The sequence below is a fragment of the Geotrypetes seraphini genome, chromosome 10 (assembly GCF_902459505.1).
Source record: "Geotrypetes seraphini chromosome 10, aGeoSer1.1, whole genome shotgun sequence".
NCBI lineage: Eukaryota > Metazoa > Chordata > Amphibia > Gymnophiona > Dermophiidae > Geotrypetes > Geotrypetes seraphini.
Window position 1 is genome coordinate 28,078,097 of NC_047093.1, and position 19,866 is coordinate 28,097,962.

The 19,866-nt window shown below is 42.5% G+C and overlaps 1 protein-coding gene across 1 annotated transcript in view; it reads right to left on the minus strand.

Annotated features, from left to right (window-relative positions):
• The window catches only part of HID1 (HID1 domain containing), an 87,115-nt gene extending 68,238 nt beyond the window's left edge, over positions 1-18,877 (minus strand). Inside the window, exon 1 of the mRNA XM_033961768.1 lies at positions 18,473-18,877. Coding sequence (XP_033817659.1) covers positions 18,473-18,538 — 66 coding nt within the window. The 5' untranslated portion in view covers positions 18,539-18,877. The remainder of the gene's footprint in view (positions 1-18,472) is intronic.
• Positions 18,878-19,866: the final 989 nt, after the last annotated feature.

Consider the following 19,866-nt stretch of genomic DNA (forward strand, 5'->3'; position numbering starts at 1 on the left):
GGGTAGTGCAGGCCTTCAGGGGGGGGTCAGGCCTTCGGGGGAGGGGGGCTATATAATAAAAAAATATTTGAACATAAATACAAAGTACACTCGGTGTGTATATATATATATATATATGTTTAGCATTTTTATTGTTGGTAGATCATTTTGACTTGGTCATTTTTAAAGTAGCTCGCAAGCCAAAAAGTGTGGGCACCCCTGGTCTACAACATCCCTACTGTGCACCCCTCCCCACATTGTGAACAAACTGATGCCACATTTGATAGTCACTTCTACATGGTGAAGATACTTCTCCCACTGGGAAATCGTTCATAAATACTACTACATCAGTCATCCACGATCATCACATTTTCTTATAAAGGTCACAAACACTGCACCAATCACAAGATGTGGTTGTCAAAAATACTTTTTAACCCATCACCTCAAGAATTTTCTGCAGAAACCCTAGGACCAGCAATAAGTGTCAATAAGGTAGCCGCTGTTCAGATGCTTCGAGAGAGACTGGTGGTTGAGTGAGATCTTCTGTTTGCAGCATTCCAACCTCTAGACCAGTGTCCCACAAACTTTCTTTTTGCTCCAGCACACTTACGGAGCAAATGTTTTTCTGTGGCACACCCATAACCCCACCTCACTCCTCCCCTAACCCGCCCCACACAAACCTCGTCTTGCTTTCCCTGAGCTCAGGGTCATGTCTGGAGGACCTCATAGAAGCACAGAAACATGATGGCAGATAAAGGCCAAATGGCCCTTCCAGTCTACCCATCTATAGTAACCATTATCTATTCCTCTTTCTAAGAGATCCCATGTGCCTATCCCAGGCTTTCTTGAATTCAGACAGCCTTTGTCTCCACAACATCTTCCGGGAGACTGTTCCATGCATCTACCACCCTTTCTTTAAAAAAGTATTTCCTTAGATTACTCCAGAGCCTCTTAACCTCATCCCATGCCCTCTCATTCCAGAGCTTCCTTTCAAATGAAAGACTCGACTCCTGTGCATTTACATTATGTAGGTATTTAAACGTCTCTATCATATCTCCCCTCTCCCACCTTTCCTCCAAAGTATACAGATTAAAATCTTTATGTCTGTCCCCATACGCCTTTTGACAAAGACTACGCACCATTTTAGTAGCCTTCCTCTGGACTGACTCCATCCTTTTTATATCTTTTTGAAGATACAGCCTCCAGAATTGTACACAGTATTCTAAATGAGGTCTAAATTCAAAACGATATACAATATAATATGGGGAAGACAGACAAAACAATTAACATTAACATGGATAATCATGATTTATTGGATAAGAAAGGAATGCGGGGAGAACTACAATTGTAATAGGAAGAAAACAATTATAGGACAGAACACGAAGACAGGAAAAACAACAAGCAGAGCCTTGTAGGAATTCTATCTGTTGAAAGCGTCTTTATACAGAAAGCTTTTTAATGATCCTTTGAATTTATCTAATGACTTCTCTTCTCTCAATTGTTTTGGTAGTGAATTCCAGGTTTGTGGGGCTACAACTGAAAAGATAGTATCCCTCCAGGTATTGTCATCAGATCTCAATGCTCTTGAAGGTGATTAGGGAATGAGTAATCTATCTAGGAATAGGGGAGATTTCCAAGATAGTACTTTATAAAGTTAATAAAGATATTTTGAATGTAATTCTATGGTTTATTGGTAGCCAATGAGCATGCTTTAGAAGGGGTGTAACATGATCAAACTTTCTGGACGGTGATGATTTTTATTGCAGTATTTTGGATAAATCTGTAACCATCTTAATTCCTTTGTGCATCGGGGCCTTAGAGCAGCCCACATGGCAGTTCCAGGAGGAAACTTCCACATATCCAGAGAAAGACGGGAGAGGGGAGATATGATAGAGATGTTTAAATACCTACGTAATGTAAATGTGTACAAGTCGAGTCTCTTTCATTTGAAAGGAAACTCTGCAATGAGAGGGCATAGGATAAAGTTAAGAGGTGATAGGCTCTGGAGTAATCTCATACTTTTTTTTACAGAAAGGGTGGTAGATGCATTGAAAAGTCTCCCAGAAGAGGTGGTGGAGACAGAGACTGTGTCTAAATTCAAGAGGGCCTGGGATAGGCATGTGGGATCTCTCAGAGAGAGAAAGAGATAATGGTTACTGCGGATGGGCAGGCTGGATGGGCCATATGGGCTTTAGCTGCCATCATATTTCTATGTTTCTATCCTGAAACTGGGAGGTAACTAACTTTTATCAAGTTATTTGTAGCTGCGCAGGGTGTATGTTGGTTTACTGTACCATGCTCAGGTGCAGTGCACAGAGACTGGGTGTGTCTGAGGCTATTTGATCTTGAGCCATTTGTGGCTTGTCATAACAATGACACCCATATTCCTGGCAGCATTACCACCTCACCAACGGCACCACTAAACATAATTTGGAAAGTATTTTGAGGAAGGGCCTCTTAAAGACCTAGACCCCATGGAATTACGAGTCAGATTCCTTGGGTCTCATAAGAACATAACATAAGACCATAAGAGTTGCCATACTGGGACAGACTGAAAGCCCACCAAACCCTGTATCCTGTTTCTTATGTTCTTATGTTCAACAGTGGCCAATCCAGGTCACAAGTACCTGGCAAGATACCAAAGAGTAAAACAAATATTATGCTACTTGTCTTGGGGATAAGCAGTGGATGTCACCAAGTCCATCTTAATAATGGCTTATGGACTTTTCTTTTAGGAAATTATCCAAACCTTTTTTAAACCCTGCTAAGCTAACTGCTTTCACCACATTCTCCGGCAACGAATTCCTGAGTTTAATTACAAGTTGAGTGAAGAAATATTTTCTCCAATTTGCTTTAAATCTACTACTTAGTAGCTTCATTACAAGCCCCTTGTCCCCTTGGAAAGAGTAGACAACCTATTCCACCTATTCCACTTCATTCATTCCATAGGGTTTCAGTGCTTTGGCCAGTTTTTGTTGGGTTTTTTTTATTATTGAATTTTCACATCAATTCACTAGAATAATCTTGTTCCATGTAACACAGGAAAGAAACAACTTTTTACCAGTTTAACCAAAAATCAAATACAAGAATATTACTTATCCCTTTTTTAGACCACAATTATGGGGGGGAATCTTTTATAATGGAGATATTAAAGTAGTAATAAGTTCAAAAGAAAAGGCTTAGTGTGAAACCGGTTACTATCTAGCTAATAGTCCATCACTTAATCAGTCCTTGATGATCTTTTTGACTTTCAGAAACTCCCTCAAGTGGTCTAGAGAAAAAAAGGTATACAGTGGTGCCTCACACAACGAACTTAATTGGTTCCAGGAGCAAGTTTGTTATGCGAAAAGTTCGTTATGTGAAACGCGTTTTCCCATAACAATACATGTAAAAAAAAATAATTCGTTCTGTAGCATAAAATATGCTAAGATGACATAAAAAAAGATAAATTTTTTGTTATTATTTTTATTTAGATACATCTAAAAACATAATTGTTTTTTAAAACAACACACATTTTTTTAAATTTAAAGACAGACTAAGTAGAGTCTAATTTTACAGTGAGAGAGGGCAGTTAAGCGCAGTGCCATCAGTTATCCTGCCCCTCTCAGTGAATTGCCTGGGATGGAGGGAGGGAGAGAGAGAAGAAGGCAGATGATGGAAGTGGGAAGAACTTGTGCTGTCAGCATCAGGCACAAGCGGGAAAGCAGCAGCGGTGAGGGGCTAGAAGTTATCTTCCTTTCATTCATGTCCTTGCCACCCCCGTCCCTTGGTCGGTCCCACAATTTCACGCATATCTCCTCCCTCCATTCTTGTAGCCCATAATCTCCTCTCCTGACATCTCCCTGTCCTTTTACTTCCACTATCTTCCTATCCCATCTCTATTCCCTTTTGTCCCTCTCCCCATGATCAATCATCTCACCACCTCTCTCTTCCCTCACCCTCAGGGTTCAAGATTGCTTCCACTCTTTTTCCTGTTGTTCTCTCTGCCTGTCACCCTATGATTTAGCATCCCTTCTGCCCTTGTCCAATATTTCCCCTTCTCTCCCTCCCTCTCATCCCCTGCTCCAACATACCGTATTTCGACTGCCCTTCCATCCCCAGGCCTGCCAACTTCCACTCATTTACTGCTTTCTCCCACCTCTGCCAAAGCCTGCCCCCTCCCCGCAGTGATCGGCAACACCAGGCACCCCCCCTCAATCGGTGAAACAGGGCCCCCCCTCGATCGGCGAAACAGGGCCGGTGACTGCTTTCTCCCGCTGCTGTTGAAGTCTGTAAACAACTTTAACACAAGCCACGGGGCTCTAACAGTGCGTATGCTGCCAACGGCTTCCTTCCTCCTTCCTCTCCCCTCATGATGTAACTTCCCATTTGGTTGATGGAGGAGGAGGAGGGTAACCGGTAGCGTCACGCACACTGCGCGGAAGGATGCAGCTCGGGCGACTTCGTTGTGTGAAACGAAGTTCGTTGTGGGAAGCAAGACCTGAAGTTCGTTGTGCGCAGCGTTCGCTGTGCGAGGCGTCCGTTATGCGAGGCACAACTGTACTTAATTCCCAAATACCTCACTAAACATTTGCAGGGATAAGCTAAAAGGAACGTAGCCCACTTTGGCCAGTTTTAAGAAACGTTTTATAGGTCCTTTATGAAAAAAATGGGAAATGAAAGATTTCAAGAAGATCCCTCATGTTTTCATGCAGAAAGGAAAACTAACATTAGGGGCTTAGCTACCATTAACTGAGACCAGCAAAAAGCTCAGCGTTGCCCAATGATAGAGGCTGCCTCCTATCTAACTGAGGTGCCCTCTATCCAGTATCTCTCTCTCTCCCCCCCCATTTCTTTCTTCTCCCACCCACAAGTCCAGCATCACACTCTAGTCTCATATATATCTACATTAAGGGGTCCTTTTACTAAAGCATGCTAGCTGTTTTAGTGCATGCTAAATGCTAACGCGTCCATAGACTATAATGAACATAAGAACATAAGAATTGCTGCTGCTGGGTCAGACCAGTGATCCATCATGCCCGGCAGTCCGCTCCCATGGCGGCCCTTATGTCAAAGACCAGTGCTCTAACTGAGACTAGCCTTACCTGTGTACGTTCTGGTTCAGCAGGAACTTGTCTAAATTTGTCTTGAATCCCTGGAGGGTGTTTTCCCCTATAACAGCTTCCGGAAGAGCGTTCCAGTTTTCTACCACTCTCTTGGTGAAGAAGAACTTCCTTACGTTTGTACGGAATCTATCCCCTTTTAATTTTAGAGAGTGCCCTCTCGTTCTCTCTACCTTGGAGAGGGTGAACAACCTGTCTTTATCTACTAAGTCTATTCCCTTCATTATCTTGAACGTTTCGATCATGTCCCCCCTCAGTCTCCTCTTTTCAAGGGAGAAGCCCAGTTTCTCTATCTCTCACTGTACAGCAACTCCTCCAGTCCCTTAACCATTTTAGTCACTAACGTGTCTTAGTAAAAGGACCCCTAAATGCAAATGCAATTAATCACTTATATTTGAAGCATTAATGCATCTAGAAGAAGTGCCATTTCCTTCCAATTCACCGCTTCCTACCTTCCAATTTGGTGCCACTCATAAGCAGCTAACTGCAGGCCTCATCTTTCTCTTGTAGTATATACCCCTCCTAAGCTGAAACATATTACTTCCATGACACATAATATAATTACGTACCTTTATACCCTAGGGATGTGCCTTTAAAAATTCAGTACCTGCAGAATCAATTTAATGCACACTGATCTATGAATTCACAAGTGTAAAATTGATTTGCATGCATTAAAAATTCTAATGCACATTAAATAAACTATTTAAATGACTGAAAAGCTAAAAAAAAAGCATGAAAAATTACGGAAAAGTCCCTCCTCCCTTATAAAAAAAAGAAAAAAAGAGAACCAAAATTATTTTTTGTTTGTGCATATTCCCATTACATACACACATGAAGAGTTAAAAATAATATTCCACAAATACTACAAGAAAAAAAAAATCTTTTTCCAAGTCGTATTTTGAACCCTTAGGGCAGTGGTCTCTACTCCTATCATCGAAGGCCAGGTTTTCAGGGCATCCCTAATAATATGCATGAGAGTGTTTTGCATACGATGGAAGCAGTAGGCATGCAAACTATGTATATTCATTAGGACTATCTTGAAACTGTGACCTGCTGGTGGCCCTCAGGGACCAGTAGTTGCTCCACTGCAACAACAAATAGGGGGCCTTGCCTTGTTACAGGAAGGCTGCCAACTTGCCAGGTGCTCTCAAAGGGAATTTGCCAGATTCTTGTTGAAAACCAGCCAGTTTTCAATAGTCACTTGAGGTCCCTTTCCCACATTTCATCAAGCTCTAATGAAATTTAAGAGATGATGAAGTAAATAACTACATTACAACTAGTATTAAACAGCATCACACTCTAGTCTCCTGTACAGTATATCAATATTGGCAACACTGGAACATTGGAATACGGCACTGGAATATTGATTGGTTTCCAATAAAACGTGGCATCGGGCAACGATGCATCGTGTCACCTTATCTGTTCAACCTTTACAGCGAAGTCATTTTCAGAAAAGCAAATTTGGAAGAAGAGAGCGTTAGTTTCAAAGTTGGTGGCTGAAATATAAATAACCTGAGCTATGCAGATGATACAACGCTCACACCAGCAGCAAAGAAGACATGATGTATCTATTGAGAAAACATCAAAACCGAAAGTCATAACATGGGATTAGAACTGAACATAAACAAGATGAAGATCATGGAAAATGATTATGATTTTGAGATGGAAGGCAAAAGAATAGACGTTGTAAAGGATTTCAATCTCCTGGGCTCTTTCGTAAACAAAGAAGCAACTAGCAAAGAAGAAATACTCCTTAGAACAGCACTTGGTCGCTCTTCAATGAATGCGCTCAACAAAGTATTCAAAGGCAAGGAAATAGTACTCCAAACGAAGATCAGACTTGTCCATGCAGTCATTTTCTCAGTTGTCAATTACAGATGTGAAAGATGGATACTACAGAAAGAAGATTGACTCATTTGAGCTTTGGTGCTGGAGAAAGATTTTAAGCATGCTGTGAACCGCCAGAAGAATTAACAAATCAATTCTGGAAGAGATGAAACCGGCTATGTCACTCGAAGCCCAAATGATCAAGTTACAACTGTTTTACTTTGAACACATTGTCAGAAGAGAAAGATCATTGGAGGAGGACATCATGTTTGGGAAGACTGAAAGAACCAGGAGAAGTGGGTGATCTGCAACCAGATGGCTGGACACGTTGAAAACAACCATGGAGATGACGTTGGAGGACCTTACCGGAATAGCTCTCTTTAGATCTGTAACTCATCAAGTTGCTAGGACTCAAAGGCTATCTTATAGGTATCTTGAAAAGTTTTTTAGGCTAAGTCAGTAGGAAGTTATTTAAACATATGCAATTTCCTCCACAGGGAGCAAAGGTGGGTCGCCCCTTCCATTAATTCATTACCGAGAGTCCATGGTAGCATTAGCCACCAGGTTAACAATCCAACCTATAGGAATCCTGCATGTACTACAAACCCCCTACCTGGCTAGTACCCTTCTACCTATATTAACTCTTCATGAATTCAGTGTTGGGGGAAACTGTGTTAGTACAAATAAATTGCCAATGAATGATTTCCAGAATTCCAGCCTGTAGATCTGCTAGAGTTTTGCAACCACTGACTTGACATTTCCTGATTTCCCTCTAACCTCATTCAATATGTTTGCATTTCTCTCCCACTAAATTCTTTGTGTGTTCCCAGTCTCTCTTTGACCATTTCCATGTAAGGAAACCCAAGGCATGTACCATTATCTCAATCCTGCTCTGGTTGGCAGTTTATGCTAGTCAGGTCTTCAGGATAGTCAAAATGAATAAGCATGAGAGAGATCAGCACACATTAAAGGCAGTAAATGCAAATATCTCTCATGCAGGGGTGGATGACCATTGGAACAATAAGGCAGTGCCTGAGAGCCCACAGTCGTATGGGGGGGGGCTCACTCTCTCTAGCTTCCATCTAATATAAATCACTTTTGATAGATACTTAGGGACCCATGGCTAAGGTTGCCAGACATCCAGATTTACCCAGACATGTCCTCTTTTTAGAGGACTGTCTGGGTGTCCAGACAAATTTTTAAAAAGCAGCAGTTCATTCATGTTTTCAAATTCAGGGCCGTGTCTGAAGGGCTTCTGAGCACGGGTGGGTGTGATGTGATGACATCACACATATGCATGCATGTAATGTCATTGCATCACATCTGTGCATGCTTGGAGGCCCTCCAGACACAGTTCTGAGTTGAAGGAGAGAGAAGAGGTTTGGGGGCGGGGCCACATGTCTGGGTTTTAGCTTAACAAAATCTGGTAACCCTACCCTCTCTTGTATACTTGTTGTAGCTATCCTAAAATCCCATCTGCCTGGGTGTCCCCCAAGAACTGGTTGAGAACTCCTGCTATACACAAAAAGGCATGCAGATAATTCAGAGCTCCACAGAACCAGGCAGCTGTTGAGTAACATGTTCCACTTCTTACCAACAATTAACTACTCTGATGGGTCTTCTGAATGATTAGCGGTGCTCCCAAATGCCTCTGGTCTAATCCACCTTCTCCCACGACCACACTCGCAGAATACCACACCAAGCGTCCTGGGATTCTGCCAGCAATACATTAGAAAATTCTCACCCTCCTCCCCATCGGTGACAGATCACAGGCCACTGCAGAGTTCTTAAAGCCACTCTCTGCTCACTTGTGGCAGAGTGGGATGAAGATAGTGCACATGGAAATGGAAAAATGCCCTCACCATGTACAGTAGGCCTACCACACCCCCTCCACAAAACAAAATTATGGAAGGGGGAAGGAAAGAGAATGGCGGCAGGACAACATTTCATGGGCAAGAAAGCTTTGGAGGAATTTTTCACGTCCAGCTATAGCATCCGACAACAATAACAAACAAAGGCACATTGCAAGGCAAGCGTACAGAACAGGAGAGTCACCTCCACGAGCCAATCACAGACAAACAAACAGTGGGAATGTCCAAAGAAAACAGATGAGCTGGTGTGTCTCACGACTCTGCTTTATTCACTCAATGACTCAGCATGTACAAGTTTCGGCAGGCAACTGACTGACTCTAGGTGACAAGCATGTGACAAGGCTTATATAGAGCTGATCATATCCCTTTTCCGTTTCCCTTTGTCTACACATACAGCAGAAGCAGCCACTTCAAAGACATGTGCTGGGCTTCGGGTTCAAGAGGGCTCTGCTGTTTCCCTGGAACAGTGGTAGCACTCCTGCTCCCTCCTGGCTTGGCTAAAGGCCGTTTCTGATGCTGCAAGCCACCAACTGGGAACCAGAAGGGAAAAGTGGTACAGAAAGGCCAAATCAAACATGGCATCAAATAATTAAAAAGGGCCTCGCTGAGCTAGCTTTCAACTGGTCAGACGCAGTCAATAAAACCAAAGACCAATAAGTATGAAATTTGCATCTGTCTGCCTTAGGCACTGAGAGGCTCAAGAAAACAAGAACAATAATAATAAATGCATTCTTATTACACGCCTCATCGCATGATGCTCTAAGCACAGTATAAATCATGCAATTGCAGACATTATAAACTAATGGAAAAAAAAACAACAATCAGTGTACTATCATATACAATATCCAGTAGTCTAAGTGACTCATTATGCACTAAACCAACCAGGGAGGAACTGCTCTGAAAGGGGTATAACAGGTGTGCAATGCCAGAGCAGTGCTTTGACAAACAGCTTATCTATATACGCATTGAGGTGCCGTGGCTTGGAACAAGGAAAAAGAGAGCTACGCACGTCACAGGAAGAAGGAACAACACAAAAGAGCTCTGACGTACCAGGAGACGTCTCCCTCTCTGTGTCTATAGAAGGAAAAAAAAAAAAAAAAAAAAGCAATGCTCTACACAGCTGGCCCAGAGAAGAGAGCTAAATGCAACGCTTGGAAACACCTGCTGAAGAAAAACAAAGGGAGAGAAGAAAACAGGGACAGACATTGTGGAAAAGGAGCAGCTAGTGAAAGGCGAATGGAAAAAACCTGAACACCTAGGAGGGAAAGAGAGAAGAAAGAACGGAGGACAAATTAAGTAATACATGAAACGTCTAATGAAGGAGCGAGAAAATAGAAATGCAGTGCCAACAGACATACAAACCACCACCACGCAAAACAACAAGCATCAAAAGCCAGGGACCCGATAGTCAAAACAATTCCTCGATTGGCTTTTGCTCCCATCTCTTATTTGCATGAAATTTTGTCCTAATTTCTCTACAGCTTGAGAGAATACATTTAGGGCTCCTTTTACGAAGGTGTGCAAGCGTTTTTAGCGCACGCACCGGATTAGCGCGCGCTAGCCGAAAAACTACCGCCTGCTCAAGAGGAGGCGGTAGCAGCTAATGCGCACTATTCCACTCGTTAAGGCCCTAACCCGCCTTCATAAAAGGAGCCCTTACTTTACAGTTTTTAAATCTGCATCTCATCGAGTGCGTTGGTCAATGCAATTCAGTATCTGCAGCTCTTCACTTGTTTACTGTTCTTTAGAGACCTTGAAAATTCTCTTCTCCTACTGACTACACTTATTTTCCTCTGTTTTCAACCATTTTTATATATCACTGATATGTAGAGGGTCTGCTGCTAATCCAGTGTTGGTTTTATGCAAAAGAGGTTCTTAGCACCAGCTTTGCGTTCCATTGATGCTTTATCCCATTAATGTAATACAGTGATACCTTGGAATCCAACGCCCCAGAACTCGAACGCATTGGAATCCGAACTTTTTTTTTGTAGTAAATTTTGCCCCAGAATCCGAACGCCCTGCATATTGTATGTGTGTGTGTCTCTGCCCCAGAATCTGAATGCTGCTTTGGAATATTTGTTAATATTTTACCTTAAAATCCAGTGTATTTACTGTTAAAATTTGAGTTTGTGGGACCCAGGAATGGATTAATCAAGTCTCTATTATTTCCAATGGGAAAAACTGTTGGAATTCGAATGCTTTGGAACTCAAACGGGGTTCTGGAACGGATTAAGCTCGGATTCCAAGGCATCGCTGTAATTGGGTTATTATAATCTAGTTTTATTCTGCATCGATGTTTACAGTTTGGTAAATGTTTGTCTGATCATCAGTGACTATTTTATTCAAATCATTTAGCATTGTGATTCAAAATAGTAAATTGATAACATAGGAAATCTTATAAACCATGTCAAACCAGAGGCTCTGAATAGTTTACAATAGACATAGAAACATAAACATAGAAACTGATGGCAGATAAGGGCCACGGCCCATCCAGTCTGCACACACCGATGACCCTCCCAGAAGCTCAGAACGGGTTACAAGTAGACATTCACAATTGTTTGAAGACAGACTAGTCATGACAACAAATAGGTTACAGTAGACAGTAACAGAGCTTATTCTAGAGCAGTGTTCTTCAACTACCGGTCCATGGACCGGTGCCGGTCCACAGAAATTTCCTGCCGGTCCATAGGGCCGGCATGTGCATCAGGCCCAAAACTGTGTCCTTCAACTGCCGGTCCGTGGTGCGATCGATGCATTGTTAATAAGATTATATTGTGTGTGTATATAAGAAAAATGAATGGAAAAAATAGTGTTAAAATTAGGACTACGGGGCAGGGTCTGGCCCATGACTTAGCCCAGTGTTCTTCAACCACCGGTCTGCGGACCGATGCCGGTCCACAAAATAATTCTTTTATTTCTGCCAGTCCATAGGTGTAAAAAGGTTGAAGAATACTGTTCTAGAGAACAGACTGGTCATAGCGAAGAGTACTAGGAAAAGTATATTGAAGAGGCAGTTTTTTAATGGCCCGATTGGTTAGGGGGTTTTCCAGCTTGGAAAAGAGCTGGCTGAGTGGAGATATGATTTAGGTTTACACCACTCAGGATTTTCTAGGATGGGTACAAGTGAATTATTTTTTTTAGTCTTTGAAAAAGTACATTGATGAAATTACATGAAAATACTTTTGAAACAAATAGGAGGAAATATTTTTTTCTTTCAAAGAATAGAATGGTGAGCATGTCTGGGTTTAAAAAAGTTTGGACTAGTTCCTGGAGGAAAAATTCACGGTCAGCTATTGAGACAGAAATGGGGGATGCCACTGCTTGCTCTGAGATCAGTAGTATGTAAGCTTTCTACTATTTGGGTTTCTGATTAACAAATTTCTGTTCTGTTTTATTTTTATATATTATCTTTAAAAGTGGACTAACACAGCCACCACACCATTTTATTCAGGAATTATTAGGAAATGGAAAGAAAATAAGAAAGAATATTATAATGCTTCTGCATTACTCCAAGGTACGATCTCACCTTCAATATTGTGAACAATTCTGATCCTAAATACTCCACAAGTTGATAAATACACAATAAATATATATATAAAAATAAATATAAAGTGCAACAAGTGCTTATAAAGTGCTCAGATCACCAACCAAAAAGTGCTTTAAAGTACAATTGCAAGTACTAGCACCGGTGGTATGTAGGGACCCTCACAGCACTCGAATGTCCCTTGCACCCCCCTCAACAACACTTTAGTAAACTATATTCACATTAGTGTGTTGAATGGAACACTTATCTTGAGTTGTTTTTTAATTTCATAAATGGAAAGGCGATGTTTCTGTTTCTCCTGTGCTTGTACAGATCTTAAACGACCCCCGTGTATATAAAATCACTTAGCCTCCTGTCAATTTTGATCACCATATCTCGAAGAAGATCTAGGTTTAAAAAATGTTTGGACAAGGTTCTGGAGACAAAACTCATGATCTGCTATTAAAACAGATAAGGGAAAAAGCCCGTGTTTAGCACTGGAAATGGCAGCATTAAATTTTCCTACTCACTGGCATTCTGCCAGGTACTTGTGACCTGGATTGGCCACTGTTAGAAGCAGGATACTGGCTAGATGTGCCTCAGGCCTGACTTAGTATGGCTATTCTTATGTACATGTGCCTAGAGCGGCAGTTAGAACCATAAACAGCAGAGGTACCACAGCATCAAACTTCCAGGACCTACATAGAGGGGCCATAATTAAAAACTCAATCTTCGCCGAGCACAGAGAGGCTGGATCTTTAGATATCACAGCATCACAAGTCTTAGTGGCTGGGGGAGGTTCTGTAAAACATGGTGGCGATACAGGAAAGGGGGCCTGTATATAGTGTTTATGCAATGGCAGGAACTGAAATGGCATATTAGCAAAGATGGTAGAAGCCATCGCTTGGTCAGAATTTAGTCTTGCTCGGGACAAATGTGGAGAGAAATAGTGGAAGAGAGGGTGAAGTAATGGCCTGGAGGGAGCAGGGAGATGGTGTTGGGCTGTATCAAAAGTTTTATGAGTGTTATCTACAAAAAACGGATAGACCATTTTGGTCTTAATCTACCATCATTTGCTATGTTGCCATGAAGTCAACAGACTGATATAAGCTATCCACTACATATATGTATACCTACATACAGTATATTCATATATCTATACCTATAGTGGGCACCGTATGATGCCATTCCTCCTACCAATCTCTGTCCTTTGAAAGTGGTTGCTTCTCTTCAAGAAAGCTTCCTTCAGTCCATCTGAATTCCAAATATGGCTAACAGCTATGGATGGCATACAGATATGACCTATTGACTTCCTCTTTCCTTTGCAGACTTGAATCACTGTTACCAATAAAGAAATGAATAGGCATCCACAAATAATATTCATATCATGATATACACACTGCTGCAGCCTGTCGAAACTGTTTCAAGACACCGGTATAAGCAAAGAGCTTTGGAAGCTAGAACACAGCTGGAAAACACAGCAGACACTGGGAAAAGTCACTGCTTAAAGGCCTCACTCAGTTTCTGTGAAAACACGGCCATATATCACTGGACCCCACTTGACAACTGCTGACTACAGAATCCCACTGCGCACAAGCATATTCTGTGGGCTACAAGCCGCCAAATAAGTCAGGCCACAACAAAGACCAATTGAATAAGGATTCAGAACAAGAAACAGGGCCTTCTCTGGCATTACAAAGAAAGGCACTTCACTGCCCACCACCTTTCAAAAGGAGGGCACAGTTCTGACCTCAGCAAGAACATTCGTCAACAAAATGATTTGAAGTGCTGAGGCACCTCCAAAAGTTTTCCCTATTCTCACTAGATTCAGCAATTATCAAGAACCAAGTACCAGCATTTATGTTAAAATGAAGTGTTCTACAGAAGCACTTGCTATTCCCATCCCTTTGCCAAACACAACAAGGTGGGAAACACAATTCAAGACATGACCTGCTGTCTCAGCACTGGACCCGATATGGCTCCGTCAGCAACCCTCACTAGTGCTGCCCGATTCAGGGGAAAAATATTTTGATTCAATTCGATTCAGCCTATTGAATCGATATTTCGATTTGATTCTCTTTTCCTACCCAATTGGGTGTTTCTTTTCAAACGTCCTGGTGGGTCTATCATCCACCCCACCCCCTTTGCCCTCTCCTACCCATGCTGGCGCTGCGGTGTAAATAAAATAAACAAAAAAAAAAAAAAAAACCCTCTCTTCTCTCTATTAGGGCCTAGCTCACGCTCGCTAACACCAGCCCTGGCAGGATACACATTTCAAATCTGGCATATTGTAATCACAAAACAGAAAATAAAATTATGTTTTCTACCTTTTGTTGTCTGGTCATTCTTCAAATCATGTTGGTCCCTATGCAGCACATCACGACCGATACCCCCCTCCCCCCAATGTGAGCTCTTACATCAGGCCTCCTAAAGCAGCAGCGGAAGTGGATGGCCAGCAGGAGGCAGCGCTTTTTGCTGCCAGAGCACTGCCATTCCTGCTTTAGGAGGCCCAAAGGTATGTGGGGAGGTGGATTGGTCACTGAATCGGCGAGCCCGATTTTTTAAGAGAACAAATCGATTCACCAAAGTGAATCTGTGAAATGATTCAAATCAGCGAATCAGGTGGGAACTAGTTTTAACATCTTGTATCACCCCCAGTGTCAGTGTGCACCCAGTCTTCAAACCCTAGATCCAGACCTGTGCATTTGTTACCATCCCTTCAATGCTTAACCTCAGGAGATGATGATGAAGGCAGGGAGATGGACACAGGGGAAATACTAGAAAGAGAAGTATAGGAGACACAGAGAAGGGAGATGCTTAACATGGGGAAAAACACATACACAGAGATGGAAGATAAACGGTGTGCTTGGAGAAAGAAGAAATGTCAAATGGGCAGGAGACCCTGTTGAGCAAGTTAAGAGAAGACAGAAGGAAACAGAAACCAGAGCCTGAAACAGATTTCAGGTTTATTTAAAATTTGATAATATCACTTATAATATTTCTAAGCGATAAACATGATTAAAAACAGGGCAGAGTATTACAAATTAAAAACATGGACAAGGTCAGACGAGGACTAACCTGATACAAAAGGGACAGGGGTAGAACTACAATCATTATAGGAAAGAAACTAATATGGGAAATAGAATTGAGTTGGCAGAGGAAATGTCTGAAGCCTCCAGTGATTTCGAAGGAAATTTTCTATTTCCTGGAAGAATGAGGAGCTTGAAGCAGAGATTTAATCTACAAAGGCATCTTTATACAAAAAAAGACTTCAGGGAGCTCTTGAATCTATAAAGAGTTGGCTCTTCTCTAAGGAAAGAAGGCAAAGTGTTCCATAACTGTGGTGTGTATATTGAAAATATCTCGGTTCTTCTGGTATTAATAATTTTTAAGGAGGGATTTGTAAGTAAATTTTGATCCGGATTGTAAGGTCCTAAAGGGAGTATATGGGATAAATAATTTGTCAAGGAATGCTGGAAGATTTGACTGGCGAATTTTGAAACAGAGAAGTATAATTTTATATGTTATATGATGCTGAATTGGCAGCCAATGGGCATTTCACAGAAAAGGCGTTACGTAGTCAAATTTTTTTGAATTTGTGATCATTTTTATTGATGCATTCTAGATTAACTGCAATCGCCTTAGTTGTTTCTGAATGATGGTTTTATATAATGAGTTACAGTAGTCCAGTTTAGAAATGATAAGGGAGTGAATGAGGATATTAAGTGCGGCCGGTTCTTGGACCTTTGCGATTGACCTGTCATACGAAGTTTGTAAGAACAGTTTCTTCCTACCAAACTTAATTGTTCACAATAAAATAGTTTTTGATCTACGATCACACCGAGGATTTTAACGCTAGTTCCTCACAACCATCAGATCATGCTTGAACCTGCTGAAATAGGGCAGCAAAAGTAGCTGCCATCACAGCAAAGCAATAGATCCTGACAACCAGACAAGCACAAGGAACTATCAGCTCATACGTTAACCCACATTTTTGTAGGATGTTTGTATGACGATCATATTCATTGAGTTTAATTATCAAAATCTTGCTGGAGGCTTTAGAATAGGGACTTGAAAGTCAATACGAGGGCAGTGCACTTAGGGAACCACCACCCTTGCACCCACTCTGTTGCATCCAAATCAATTCCAATAATGTACTGCAAAAATGCCTATACTACTGAACTATAGGGTTATAAAGAGCTCAATCTTAAAAGGACATCATTTTTGACAATTCGGTGGCAAGAACAATTTAATCTCCCATTCAACAAAAATTGGAATTCAAGCTCCAGTTGAAATTCTGGAGATCTCTTTTTTTCCTCCTAAAAGAAGAGGGCTTGAGTTGTCGTGCCTACCATCTATTGTTTATATTTATTAACATAACAGCCTAAAAAGGATCCAAGCGGTTTATATAATATATTGCAGTGTCTCTCAAACTTTTTTAGCTCCGGCACACAAAATGGAACAAATGTTTTTTTCATGGCACATTATAATTGAAATTATAAAATTGCAAAACCAACCAACAAAAAATTAAATTTGAGAGTTATTTACTTAAAATTATTTAAGCTATATATGGGTAATTATATCAACAACGCGATGAATATGCTTGTTTTCAAGTGCAAACTAACTCAAAATGCTGCTCGATAGTTGACAAGTAAACATGCATTTCATCATCCAGTCATTCTCTTCTTTTTGATATAATTTCTGTCAGAGCTGAAAGTCCAAGTTTGCAAAGATAAGAAGATCCAAATGGTAAGAAAAGCCTTGATTGCTTTGTTGCTCAAGTTAGGATAACTATTGCATACAAAATAAAAATAAAATTACTTGTTGTTAAGTTTTCAAGGACCAATCATTTAAAAGAATGATGCGTATCTGGGCGGTTGAATCCTTACGCACAAAGATGCTCATAACATTGATAAGACTCTTGCCTATATTTAAAAGATAAAGTAAAATTCTGGAATCTGTTGTGACACACCCAGAATCTCTTTGGGGCACACCGCTGTGCCGTGGCACACAGTTTGAGATAAACTGATCTATTGGATGCCTAAATATGTGGGGGGAGTCCATCTAATGGGAATTTGTATTCATATCTGCAAGAGAAAAAGGTACTAGTGCGAAATTCAACTAACATCCCAAGCATGATAGTACTAAAGTGTGATCGTGAATAAAGATCACAGTCTGAGCACCTCGTTTCACAGGCCACAGTCATTATTAGCTTGATTGAACCCTACACTAATTTTACCCAACTTTCCTTAAAAATTAAAAATCATCTGCCACTCTCAGGCCTCCGTGAAGTCTGTTCTTAGTTTTGCCTCAAGAATGTCGCCCCTTCCATTAATTCACCACCGAGAGTCCATGGTGGCATCAGCCATCAGGTTAACAATCCAACCTACCTGTCTAGTCCCCGTCTACTCATTGGAGCCAACTTTTCAAAATTAGTGAGGGTGCTAAGCCCAATGGAAATTACCTCTCCCTGGACACAGTCTGTTCAGTATGGGGGGTGCTCAAGCACCCACAGAGCTGGTTCCTATATCTACTCATCATAAATTCAGTGTCGTGGGGGGAGGGGGAGACAATAAATGGTTTCCAGCGTTCCAAGCCTGTAGATCTGCGAGACGCTTGTAACCATTGCCTTGACATTTCCTGGTTTCCCTCCAACGCCTCATTCCATATGTTTGCGCTTCTCTCCCACTAAATTCTTTGCGCGCTCCCAGTCTCTCTTTGACCGTTTCCGCGCGTTAATTTCCAGGAACACGTCAGCCTTAGATGGAGGAGAATTGTCCAGACCCAGCTACTTGCTGGGACCGGGACCGGGACGCCCCTCCTCTCGCTGCACCTGTGCACCACACCGCCCGCCGGGCTTGGCTCGTTTCCCGGATGCTTACGAGCCCCGGCGTCCAGGTAGCGTCTCTGCCCCCGGTCAACAAAAGCACCGTCCGTACGGACATGCAGCATCCTACACCGTCTTCTTTTTCTTTTTTCTTTCCGGGTAGGGCTGAAGGAGTCACCGAGATCTGGTTATTCCCCCACCATCAAGGTATGTTAAGCACCGGGCCCACACTGCACTTCTCTTTGCCCCGCCGGGCCTACACGTTATGCCCCCTCCCTCCCTCCCGTTCTACCGACCAGTGCTCTGCGCGCCTTATCTCCCCCCCCCCCCCTCGGTCTCTGACCTGGGTTTTGGTGGTCAACTGGATCACCGCCTTCCTGAAGTTGAGCTTCGAGTCGGCGTTGCCCATCCTCTTCCTACGACCTCGCCGAGAACAAGGATCCGGAACCCGGATCCACCTGCCGCAGCTGCCGCGCGCGCTCAACGCCCGCCGCCTCTACCATCTGCTGTGGTGATTCCTGCGTCTTCCTTCTCCTCCCACGTTCGTTAGGGCTGGGAGTCGCGAGCTGCAGTCCGCCTCCCGCGCGCGCGCGCCCCCCTCCCAGTGCCTCACATTTGGGATGAGTACTTCTGGCGCCGGAGGGATGCGGATGGGTCCTCGGCGGCGCGGTTGCCCTTCTGCCGCCGCCTCGCTCCGTTTCCTTTTTAACCCGTTTACCTGCCCACGTTCTTCCAGCCTCCGTCCGCATTATTACGTGGCAGCCCAGCGCGCGCGCGCGCGTAGCCTTTCCTAAAAATAAAACCGCTCAAGATTCCTCATCTCACTGGCCCACGCAGCCGGAGCTAGGCATTGTGGCGGTAATTTTGTACAGGATTGTGTTTGAAGGTCGTCTTGTGCCCTTAAAAACATAGGGGCCAACTTTGGAAAAATGATTGGGGGACGGGGGATGCTAAACTCATAACGCACAACAAGAAAAAAAAAAAAAAAAAAGAAGGAAAAGCAAAATACATCTGTATCTAAATGTCAAGAGCAGGGGGCAGGGAAAATGTAAAAATCAAAAGCTAGGGAAGTCATCCTCTCCTTTCCCTCCCAGTGTGTCAGCATTGTGCTCTCTTCCTCCCTCCTTCCAGTCAAGCAATTTATACCACTTTTCTCCAAGCAGGGCTTCTTTTCCGCCCATCTACACACACTTCCTCCATTCTTATTATTTTTTTTAATTTTCCCTAATTTCATCTCCCCCTCCATCCTCCTGTACTTTTTAATTTTTATCCTCCTGCATAAGCATAATTTGATGCTTTGTATTGGGGGGGCAGAGCATTTAATTGCTCTTGGCCTGCTCTACTCCCTAAATCTTTTATTGTCCTGCTTCTCATTTTCCCAGCCTTCTATTTCCTTCCACTCCCCTGCAAGGTCCAATGCACATTTCCTTAGCTATTTTCCATTCTATGCAGGTTTGGCTCACCCACCATCCCTTTACTGATTCCCACTTCCCACTCTCCTCTACAGGCGAGACTTCTTTATATGCTGAGTTGAAGAACATGTTCTAGCATCCCAGGGCATAGGAGCATGCACTCATACTAAACCACTGTATTCTGGACTGCCTGCAGGATATTGCTCTGGTAGCCAAGGAATAAGCCAAGGATAAAGAAGAGGGTTGCAATTTTACCAAGAGTGAAGAGGGGAGTAAGGATTCAGCAATTAAGCAAAAAGCTAGCCAGGGAGCCAAACCAAAAAAC